This window comes from Myotis daubentonii, chromosome 2 (assembly GCF_963259705.1).
Source record: "Myotis daubentonii chromosome 2, mMyoDau2.1, whole genome shotgun sequence".
Taxonomy (NCBI): Eukaryota; Metazoa; Chordata; class Mammalia; order Chiroptera; family Vespertilionidae; genus Myotis; species Myotis daubentonii.
In genome coordinates this window covers 55802649-55815335 of record NC_081841.1, presented here as the reverse complement: position 1 = coordinate 55815335, position 12687 = coordinate 55802649, and the positions used below count along the sequence as shown (strand labels likewise).

Sequence of the window (12687 nt, the reverse complement as noted above, 5' to 3'; positions counted from 1 at the left end):
GATGGCATAGGATGGCTTCACTTACATATCTGGAGCCTCACTTAACTCACATGTATTTGGATGACATTGGTTAATAAGGTTATATAGGTTTCAAGTGTACATTTCTATGATACATCATCTATATATTGCATTGTGTGTTCACCACCCACAGTCAAATCATGTTACATCACCAAATACTTGGCCCTCTTACCCTTTACTACTTCCCCAGTCCCCTCCCCTCTGGTAACCACCAAACTGTTGTCTGTGTCTATGAGTTTCTGTGTTATATCCCACATATGAGGGAAATCATGTGGTTCTTAGCTTTTTCTGATTGACTTATTTTCCTTAGCATAATATTCTCAAGGTCCATCCATGTTATTGCAAATGGCAGTATTTAATCTTTCTTGTGGCTGAATAGTATTCCATTGTATATATGTATGACAACATCTTTTCCCAATCATCTATTGAAGGACACTTTGGTTGTTTTCAATGAATAAGGCTTGATTTTTTCCCCTTTTGTCTTTCTGATTGTATCTCCTAGTTTCTGCTTCAGATAACCTGCATTAAAATTTGCCTTGCTTTAATATTCTATGTGCTTAGTGACTACAAATAAATAAATAAATAAATAAATAAATGTTTCTACCATACCTAAATAATATATACATATGCATATATACATGCTCATATTAAAATGTTCCAACCAAGAACATTGATTGCTATTTTTTGTTTTAATCACATTTCATATTTTTTGAATAGATATTATACTTTATTTGTACACTGTACTTTTTGTTAAATTTATTCTCAGTAATTAATTTTTAAAAAATATATTTTTATTAATTTCAGAGAGGAAGGGAGAGGGAGAGAGAGATAGAAACATCATTGATGAGAGAGAATCATTGATGGGCTGCCTCCTGCACACCCCCCACTGGGGATCGAGCCTGCATCCCGGGCATGTACCCTTGACCAGAATTGAACCTGGGACCTTTCAGTTCTCAGGCCGATGCTCTAGCCACTGAGCCAAACTGGCTAGGGCAGTAATTTTTTTAAAAAATATATTTTATTGATTTTTTACAGAGAGGAAGGGAGAGGGATAGAGAGTTAGAAACATTGATGAGAGAGAAACATCAATCAGCTGCCTCCTGCACACCCCCTACTGGGGATGTGGCCGCAACCAAGGTACATGCCCTTGACCAGAATCGAACCTGGGACCCTTCAGTCTGCAGACCGATGCTCTATCCACTGTGCAAAACTGGTTAGGGCAGTAATTAAGTTTTTATGACTGTGACTAAAATAATATTTGCTGTTGTTTATTGTTATTATAGTCCACTGATTTTAAAATATTTTTTAATTTTTTCAGTTAGAACATCAAATTCCCTTATTAATTCCACTAATTTTCTATTAGAGTTTCTTGAGTTTTCAGGATATGTAAATATGTTCTCTGGATAAAAAACAGATATGCCAAATTTCATCACTTTGAAGACAGCATGAATTGTAGGAAATACAATTAAGCTGTGTATCACTATTAAAAACAACAACAATTGCTGGTGAGGATGCGGAGAAAAGGAAACCCTTGTGCACTGCTGGTGGGAACGCCGATTGGTGTAGCCACTATGAAAAAAAGTATGGAGTTTCCTCAAAATTTAAAAATGGAACCTCCGTTTGACCTAGCCATCCCACTTCTGGAAATATGTCCTAAAAAGCCAGAAACACTAATCAGAAAGAATCTATGCACCCCTATGTTCATCGCAGTGTTATTTACAATAGCTAAGATTTGGAAACAACTCAAATACCCATCAGTAGATGAATGGATAAAAAATATTGGGACATTTACACAATGGAATACTAGGCAGCTGCAAAAAGAGGGATCTCTTACCCTTTGGAACAGCATGGATGGACCTGGAGACTATTATGTAAAGTGAAGTAACCCAATCTGAGAAAGACAAATACCACATGATCTCGCTTATTTATAGAATCTAATGAACAAAATGAATTGACCAGCAAAATAATACCTGAAGCATGGAGGCAGGGAACAGACTGACATACCTTGATGTGGGGATGGGTGGATAAGAAGAGATAAACCAAGGATTTATATACTTATACCAGCATGGTTTTCTAATTCAAACTGTCATTGCATGTGCAGTTATTATGTCATTTCAAATGCTCTACTAATCCTGAGACTTTAAACCTAAACTTTTGTGATCCATAATGCAATCTCCTATTCCCATCCCCAATCTATAATCTTCTGAGCACCCACAAGTCATTTTAGACATTATTGCTCTACTAAGAGTTGAATAATTCTGATATCTCTTATTTATGAGTTTGCAATGATTTTAGCTATTGATTCCAATGAATATTTATTAAATTTTATCCAGTATTTCTGTGTTCATGGTAGTAATATTTTCCTCTGTTTTCTCAATATTAGATGCGCTATAAAGCTTTCACATGTATTTTAACTTGGGACTTTTCATCTGTTTTAGACATTATACACAAAATTACTCTTTGACATGTGTTTAGGTATCACTATTGTATGCATTTTGAGTAGCGCTACAAAGCATTTCACCCTATATTTTCCCAAGGAATAACTTTTATATATATTTAAATTGTATTTGGAAGTTAATTTATTTAAAAAAATTTAAATAAATTGATATAGAAAACTGTCAGATATTAGTTTGAAAAAATGAAGATACCAAAATGGCTTGAACAGGGCTCAATGGAAGTTTGGTTGAAGAAATGTTAAGAAAATTAATGTAACTCATGTATATATTGTTAAAAAACAAACAAGATTGTAAACTTCAAAAATATAATGAATCCTTGTATCTGAGAGGTCTGAAAACATTATTTCCTTTTATTAGAAGAGAGCAAAACAATTCTTTTGATGGAATCCTTGAAGGCTTTCTTAACTTGATTGTTTCTCAGTGTATAAATAAATGGGTTTAACATAGGTGAAATAGAAGAAATGAGCAGTGAAACTACTTTATTAATGGTCACCTGTTCCTTTGCTGTAGGATTCATATAGATGAAAATGCATGTGCCATAGGTGATGGAAACCACAATCATGTGGGAAGAACAGGTGGAAAAGGCCTTTTTCCTTTGCTGAACAGAAGGGAATCTCAAAATTGTCTTGATAATGGAAGCATATGACAGAACAACACAAGTGAGAGTCATATTTAGGGTCAGGAAAGCACAGATTATGACTGTCTGTTCGATGAGCCATGTGTCTGAGCATGAGATTTTCACTAAGGGAACTCCATCACAGAAAAAATGATCAAGCCTGTTAGAGTCACAAAATTTTAGAGTTAAAGCCAGTCTAAGTGGTGGGATTATGATACATAAACCAGACACCCAACTGCTAATGACAAGAGTCTGGCAGACCTTGGTGCTCATGATGGTGGTGTAATGCAGGGGCTTGCAGATGGCCACATAGCGGTCATAGGACATGGCAGCCAGAAGGAAAAATTCTGTTACTCCACAGAGGTCAGTAAAAAACACTTGGATGAAACAATCGTTGTAGGTAATGACCTTGTCACCTGCTGCAATACTATACATGTACCTGGGAATACAGGCAGATGTGAATGCGATCTCCAGAAAGGAGAAATTTTTTAAGAAGAAGTACATAGGTGTTTTGAGGTGAGAATCCACAGAGGTTAGTGTGATGATGGTCAGGTTTCCAGTTACACTCAGGGTGTAGGTGAGAAATAGAAAGATAAAAACCAGAACCTGTAGCCGAGGGTCATCTGTCAGTCCCCGCAGAATGAATGTTGTCACTGTACCATTTCTCATCATGGACTTCCGACTTCTTCCAATCTGCGTGTGATATTCAGAGAAATTTTCTGATAGATTAAACTTATTTTACCTGTTCTAAAGCTTAACTCTTATGACCAACCTTAAGCATTGTGGCTGTCCCTATTCCCCGTTACACAATCCATCTTACTTCTCCCTTGAATATGTGCATTACCTTTACTGACTATGTGTGTTCTTTGTTGCCCACACAAATGATGACTATCTTCTCTTCCCTCCCTCATCTTCCAGTCAATGAATTATCTTCAGTGATACTACACTAAGAAGGGCCTCAAATGTGCCTATTATGCAATCAATATGTCAAATATTGACATTTTATGACATCAATTAATAAAAATATGTTCTCCTTGTGTATCTAGTTTATGAGCGTATCCCCTTGTTTATCTTGTCATAAGGGAGTATCCACTTTATTGTTTAACTTATTGTGTTCTGTTCCTATTGATCTTGGGGCCACATTATAGTGACCACCGAGTTCACAAAGCTTCTGATATAGAGAAAGATCACTTACTGAGGGTCATGGTTTACTCAAAAGTCAGAATCCTTTCAGGAAATTTAGTCACTAAATTTCATACCAAATTGAAATGTTCAGGTTTTGAACATTATTTAATGCTGAAAATATGTTTTCTTCATGATATTGCAATTTATTTTATAATTAAAGTCAATAAACAGACTGACCAGAACATGTAACTAACTGATTTCTGTTTATTTTATCTTCCAAACAAATGCCCAAAATGAACACAGGAATCTGTAATGAGACGCTATGACTTCAGTCATTTTGTTATTCTTTTTGGGGTGGGAAGAGGAATGCAAGAGCATGCTTGTGTATTTCTATATAAAGATACTTCATTATTTTTAATTCGAGGTTGAATTGTCTATACAAAGTTACCCTAAATATTTCTCTAATTAAGCAAGATACAGTTGTATATAAACAATCACAGAAATCCATTTTCTTGTCAGAGGAAATTATAATCTAGATCCTAAAAGGGAATTCCAATCAAAGAGACAAACTATCATACTTACTTTTCTGTTTGTAAATTAAACTTCTGTTGGCTCTTTAAATATAGCAATATTAAGACTACAGTCATATTTTCGTAAAAATATGTATGTCTTCAAATTCACTGGGATGTCTGGGAATACAGAATTCCCTTTGTTTTCCATTTCCGACAAACTGGACACACTTGCCTATGATGGGCTTAGTGCTACTATAAGCCTCCAAAGATTTTCCTGCTATCTCCATCATTAAGAAAAAAATTACTCTGAAGGCTGAGAACTCTCTTCAATGGTGGAAGAGATAATAATTTAATCAGGACAGAGAAAAATGCTTTTATGATGTCAAATGTAAATTTTTTTTAATTTGCAGAAAATGCCAGCAAGTGAAAACAACAAATGGTCCTTGGTGACCTACAATCAAGAATTGTTAATTCATTTCTGAGTAATGGAGTTTGGTAAATACATAAGGAAAACAGGCTTCGGTGGGACTGACTCCTTGGAGAAATTAGGATGTTGCAGGAGCATTTGACATTTATTTCATTTTATTTTTAAAAAATATATCTTGTTGAAAGTATTACAGATGTCCCCTCTTTCCCCATTGATCCCCTTCACCTTGTTCTGTCCTCTCCCCAGTTCTTCACTGCACCATTGTCTGTGTCTATGGGTTATGAATATAAGTTATTTGGTTACTCACTTCCTGCCACCCTTCACCCACCCACCCTCCACTTCCCTCTGAGCTTCCTCTGTCTATTGCTTGTCTATGGATGTATTTTGTTCATCAGTTTATTTTATTCATTAGATTCCACATATGAGTGAGATCATGTGATACTTGTCTTCCTCTGACTAGCTTATTTCACTTAGCATAATACTCTCCAGGTCCTTCCATGCTGTCTCAAAGGGTAAAAGTTCCTTCATTTTTATAGCTGCATAGTATTTCATGGTGTAAATGTACCACAGTTTTTTTTTTTTAATCTGCTCATCTACTAATGGGCACTTGGGCTGTATCCAGATCTTAGCTATTGTAAATAGTGCTTCTGTGAAATAGAGGTGCATATTATCATTTCTGATTGGTGCTTCCGGATTCTTAGAATATATTCCTAGAGATGGGATCACTGAGTCAAAAAGCAGGACAACTGCGTCATATAAATCACTTAGTTCATTTCCTAATTGATTTTTTTCTTTTCTTTTCCCGCCTTCTCTCTTTCTTTTCCTTCCTTCCTTCTTTTCCTTCCTTCCTTCTTTTCTTCCTTCCTTCCTTCCTTCCTTCCTTCCTTCCTTCCTTCCTTCCTTCTTCCTCCTCCTCCTCCTCCTCCTTCTTCTTGTTCTTGTTCTTCTTGTTGTTGTTGTTGTTGTTGTTGTTGTTGTTGTTGTTCTTCTTCTTCTTCTTCTTCTTCTTCTTCTTCTTCTTCTTCTTCTTCTTCTTTCTCTCTCTCTCTCTCTCTCTCTCTCTCTCTCTCTCTCTCTCTCTCTCCTGAGAGAAGAAAGGAGAGGGATAAAAAGATAGAAACATCAATGAGAGAAATATATGGATGGACTGCTCTGCTTCCTGCACTCCCCCTACTGAGGATTGATCCCTAAACCTGGGCATGTGCCTTGACTGGGAATGGAATCCTGAACTTCTGGTTTATAGGTTGAGGCTCAATCACCAAGTCACAGCAGCCAGGCATATTTTCCATATGAACAACTATAAACTTTTGCCTCTCCCTGTAGAAGGCTAATGCTTACATATAGATCTTATCCTTTCAGATTTTTCTTTCTCCAAATGCACTGACTGCATTATTCACAAATGCATAAAAATTTACAACGATATCTTATAATTGGAGACAAAACATACTTTTATAGTTTTCACAACGATATAAATGTACTAAGTGCCACTGAGTTTTACTTAAAAATGGTCAAAATAGTAAGTTCTGTGTTATGCATATTTCACTACAATAAGAAACATACACATTTATGTATTTAAACATCTTATTTACCACATAATATAAATTTTATCTAAATAGTCAGCCTATGATATGCATTTTTAATTATAATTCATTATATTTTTCTTAATCTACACTAATAAAAGAGAAACATGCCAATTGACCATCCCTCTGCTACGCCCACTAGCCAATCAGAGCGATATGCAAATTAACCCAACAAAGATGGTGGTTAATTAACATACACAGGCGCAGAGTGAAGATTGAGGACAGCGTAGAAGAAAGCGCTGCAGAAGGGAGCGAAGTGGTGAAGAAGGGAACAGAGCCGAGGCAGTGGAGATGGGAGGGAGCCGAGGCAGCGGAGAAGGGAGGGAGCAAAGTGGCAGAGAAGGGAGGGACCGAGGTGGTGGAGAAAGGAGGGAGTGAGGCAGCGGAGATGGGAGGAAGTGAGGCGACAGAGACGGGAGAAAGTGAGGCAGCGGAGAAGGGAGCTCTGCAGGCTTCACTCCCTTCCCTGCTTTGCTTCGGCCTCATGAAGCCCTATTCTTGTAGGAATAGGCCCGAGGAAGCCCTATTCTTGCAGGAATCTTCCTGCAATGGGCCTTTAGTATATATATATATATATATATATATATATATATAAAATCTGTAGTTACATCACCTCTTAATTCCTTATACCTTTCCTTATACCCTTTACCCTTGAATAATGTTAGGGTTAGGGAGTCTGAACCCCCTACCTCTCACAGTCAAATTCCACCTATAATTTTAGACTCTCCCAAAATTTAACTACAGTTATCCTCAGTATTCATAGGGGGTTGGTTTCAGGACCCCCATGGGTACTAAAATTTGTGGATGTTCAAGTCCCTTATGGAAAGTAGATCAACACCTACAGTTGACCCTCCTGCATTCAAGGACTCTTGGCCACAGACTGAAAATGATACAGGCATTGTTTTGAGAAACAATAACAAACAAAAACCCAAAACCACATATAAGTGTACTCATGTTGTTCAAGGGTCAATTCTACTTGCATTTATGGCTTTTTTCTTTCTTGCATTTATGGCTGATTTTCTCTATGAAACAACTTTTATCTACTGTTTTCCTGGTCCATTTAAACTGATTTCTATGATGATTTTTTTACTTTTTTGTTTATTTAGATTTGCTTGATTTTCCTTTTTTTCTTTTTTTTGCTAATTTTGCAGAAAGGTTAAAAAAATTTTAGGTAGTCTTTTATTACATGAGCATTTTAGTGCTATAAATTTTGCTGTAAATAATGTTTCAGCTGTATCCAACATATGTTGACATTTTGTGCTTTAATTATCACTTATTTAAAAATATTTTAAATATCTATTTTGATTTCTTCATGGACCATGTTTTATTTACATTTGTGTTAGTGTCCATATATTTGGTGATTTTCCTCATGTCTTTCTGTTGTTTTAATTCTATTGTGGTTAGAGTTTCATGCTTTGTATGATTGGCATAATTTTGTGTACCAGAATATGGTCTATTGTTGTAGTTATTCTTTTTACTAATCCTCCGTGGAAGACATTTTTCCATTGATTTTTACAGAAAGTGGAATGGGGGAGGTAGAGGATGGGGAGAGAGACACAGACATTGATGTGAGAGAGATTGGTTGCTTCCCACATGTGCCACAAATGGGGCAATGGTTTGACCTGCAACCCAAGGTACATGCCCTTGATCATGAATCAAACCCATGACCCTTTCATGCACAGGCCAGCACTCTAAACACTGAGATACACTGGCAAGGCCTGGTCTATTTTATTATACATGGGTTATGTATTTTTTTAATCTAGAACATTTTCATTTTCATTTCTAAAAATGCAGTTTGAATCTTAATAATTATTTCATGCATAGTGGGCAGAACCTAAAAATGTCCTTGTATTAGGGTTCTCCATATCATAAAGAATTGGAAATTGACTCATGTGATGATGGAAGCTGGCAAGTCCAAAATCTGTAGACTGGAGACCCAGGGGCAATAGTAGTTTGAGGACAAAGCCAGTTTGCTGAAGGACTAGAGCCAATTTTGTAGCTAAAATCCAAAGTACTGCCATATCAAAGTATACGTATTTTTAAATTGTAAGTTTTCTGATTGCTTGTCAAAAACTTTAGCAGTTTAAATTTGCACACGTGCTGTAGAAAAGAACCCTTTTGCCTGTGATATACTTCAGCAACAGATTAGAGTTCATTTCAAAATTGTATGCAATAGAATCAAGAAAAGCTGATGTTGCAGATGAAGTCTAAAGGTATCTGCTGTAGAATTCTGTTACTAGGGGTGGTTGGATGAAGGACACACTATGGAGGACAATATACATTACTGATGTCCATCAATTTAAGTGTTAATCTCATACAAAATACCCTGAGGGAATCACCCAGAATAATGTTTGACCAACTATCTGGGCATCATTGACAAGCCAAAATATAAAATTAATCATCTCAGACTCCCGTGATGCACACACTTTCTGCCAGTTGTTCAATCATACAAGAATACAGGTGTTATTGTAAAGGGACTTTGCATACATAATAAAGTCCCAAATAGTTGGGTTTAAGATAAGGAAATGATCCTTGGTGGGCCTTACCTAATAAAATGAGACCTTCAGAAGGATGGAAGCTCTTACATTTGATAGAGATTTGAAGCCTGTGAGATTTGACATGAAACTCTGCTGGTGGGAATGCAGACTGGTGTAGCCACTGTGAAAACAGTTTGGAGTTTTCTCAAAAAATTAAAAATGGAACTCCCATTTGACCCAGTAATCCCACTTCTAGGAATATATTTCCAAGAAATGAAACACCAATCAGAAAGGATATATGCACCCCTATGTTCATAGCAGCACAATTTACAATAGCTAAGAATTGGAAACAGCCCTAGTGCCCATCAGCAGATGAGTGGATTAAAAAACGGTGGTACATCTACACAATAGAATACTATGCTGCTGTAAAAAAGAAAGAACTCTTACCATTAGCAACAGCATAGATGGATATGGAGAACATTATGCTAAGCAAATAAGTCAGTCAGAGAAATATAAATATCACATGATCTCACTCATTGGTGGGATATAATGAACAACATAAACTGATGAACAAAAATAGATCCAGAGACAGAATCATCCAACAGACCATCATACCTCAGAGGGAAGGTGGGGGGCAGGGTGAGAGGGGGGAGGGTGAAGGGGAGAGGGTACCAGGTAAACCAAAGGACCTGTATGCATGCATATAAGCATAGCCAATAGACACGGATAGTAGTGGGGTGAGGGCATGTGCTGGGTGGTGGGAGAGGCCGGAGAGAGATCAATGGGGGGAAAAAGGAGACCTATGTAATACTTTAAACAATAAAGAATTTAATTAAAACTTTTTTCTAGTTCTGGTTTTGAAGTTGGAGGGGGTTATGTGGCAACTTCGCAAAGCGGAAAGCAGCCCACGGCTGACAAGCAGCTAGGAAGTGGGATCCTCCATCCAATGAGCAAGGTCCAGAAGAAACCAGGCACACACTTCTAGGTGTCCCCTCCCATTGGAGTCCGACAGGGATGAGCTTAATTTTTCCAGCAATAATGTGTGACTTTATGTGCAAAGTATTGTCAAGCAGGCAAGCTCACCTGGGCCTTTTCAATGAGGGGTTTCATTGGGGCCAGTCATGTAGGCATGCAGGACACACAGGACTGGCCTTAACCACTCGACTACTTAGTCTCCAGCCCCACACAGGTCAACCTGCTGTAGTATGGCCAGGACTTTAGGCATAAAAAGCCCCACTCTTATCAGGCAAGGTATTCCAAGAGTTCAGAGGTTATCTCCTAGCAGCTAAGCAAGGACCAGTCTTAAGATTGGCCTTTGTGTAGAAAATGCAGGGCTTGAACAACCTTCGCCTGCTGAATCAACACTGTATTCTAGCACAATAAGATATCCCAGGCTCATCCTGTGCTTTCCTTGTTTCAACCCTTCCAGTAATGATTTTTCTAGAAAGGAATATTTCTGTTTGTTTTGTTTTGCTTTTCTTTTTTTCTTTTTTAGTATTTTTAAAATTTAGTTTCTCAAGCAAATATCATTAATTCTAAGCATGCCGTAAAACTTGATATTACTATATATGTAAGAATTAATAAATATGTTTACAGGTACAGTACTTTATTTTATACACATATCTATATATATGTGTGCACATATGAATATATACTCATAGTGAAGGGTTTTGGCAAGGTTTCCAGTACAAAAATTCCATTATATTAGACATATTTTGTCACTTTTTCTCTTTTCCCCCTCAAAAAAAAATTAACAGGAATTACTGTAGAACAAAACGTGTTACTCTAATAGATTCGTTTAATAACTTTATGACATTTTATTTATTGAGAGCTTTTCATTTTGCATTGAGTTTTTGGTAATCAGAAATGCTATATTTCATATTGTGCCTTTTTATGCTGTATATCCTTTCAAATGGTACTTACATTTTTGTGAGATAGAGTTGCAGGTATGGAATTGTCATGTCAAAATATACGTATTTTTAAATTGTAGGTTTTCTGATTGCTTGTCAAAAGGCTTTAGCAATTTAAATTTATACATGGGCTTTAGGAAAGTACCCTTTTGCCTGTGATCTAATTCAGCAACAGATAAAAGTCCTTTTCAAAATTGACAGTATAATTGGTGTAAAGTTCTCCCACAATATAAATTTCTTGATATGAGACTGATGGTTAGAACAGTTGACAATCCTGTTTTTTTACTAAAGGGGAATTAGTGTTCTCCAAATTGACCATGTCTATTTTTTTCTTATTTAGCTCTTTTATTTGTCTTGTTCATTTATGAGAGCTATTTGTATACTTTAGAAATCATTCTTTTGTCTGTCAGCACTATACATTTAATTTCCACATTATTATTTGGCATAAAATTTTCAGTGGTATCTTTTGCCAGTCAAAATGGTTAACACATATGTAATCAAATAGGTGCCTTTTCTTTTTATCACTTTCTGCCTTTAAATTCTTAAGTACAAGCTGCTGACTCCTTTACATTATTGTGGCGTTATATATTTTCTGATAAGGTTTTACTTGTTTATTTTTATGCTTAAAACCGAAAACATTTAGAATGTAACTTGTTAGTTTTGTGAATCAAAAGCAAAATGTTTGCATTTGAGATTTTTGTGTGTGACTGAAACACTTACGAAATAAAACATGTTTTTCCTACTGAACTGAAATTTTCCCACTTTTGTATAAAAGTAACAAATATTTATATAAAAATAAAGGCAATTTGTATACTTTCATGATCTTATCTGTTCTACTGCATCATTTTATCTTCTCTTTTGAAGTTTCTATTCACTAATATTTCTTTCATTTATGTATTGTTGTACCTTTATGAGATTTAATTATTAACTGCCTTAGAGATACCAAGTTAGAGATTAAGTTAATTTCATACTAACTTAGAGATCATTTTGTGCAATTAGAAAATTTAAAAGCTGATTCTAATTAAAGTTGTGTTAAATTTATATATTGCGTGCACAACTTGATATTTTATGGTATAACATATTGACTCCGTAATAAGAGTTATTCCTTGGCAGTCATGTGGATAGCTTTGATTTGTAGGGGTTTATTGCTAGTACAAACATTGTCAACTGACTTGTTTGTATGTATCCTTTATTCATCCAAATTTCTAAGTATTCTTATTAAGTCCATTACTTTCTTACTAGATTTTATTGTTTTCTAGGTACATAATAATGTCATTAGGAAGAAAATGCCTAATTTCATTGAGTCTATTTGAGTGCATGTTATTATTTTGTGAAAAATGTTACTGATAAAAATATGCACAATATTAAGATGCCAGTCATTGTAAGACACATCTATCATAAATGTAAGAACTTAAAAAAATGGCATTCATAATTGCTAAATAGAGTATATTTATAACTTCAGTCTGATAATCTGATTTATTTTGTTATTTATCGTATGGAATTTTTAAGATGGCAATGGAATGTTGAATATCAATGATAAAAGTGAGCACTCTTACTTAATTTCAG

The 12687-nt window shown here is 35.7% G+C and overlaps 1 protein-coding gene across 1 annotated transcript; it reads right to left on the bottom strand.

Moving 5' to 3' along the window:
• Window positions 1-2814: 2814 nt before the first annotated feature.
• LOC132226144 (olfactory receptor 6C2-like) lies at window positions 2815-3762 on the bottom strand. The gene has a single exon (XM_059681006.1). It carries the CDS (start codon window positions 3760-3762, stop codon window positions 2815-2817), a length of 948 nt encoding a protein of 315 aa, XP_059536989.1.
• Window positions 3763-12687: the final 8925 nt, after the last annotated feature.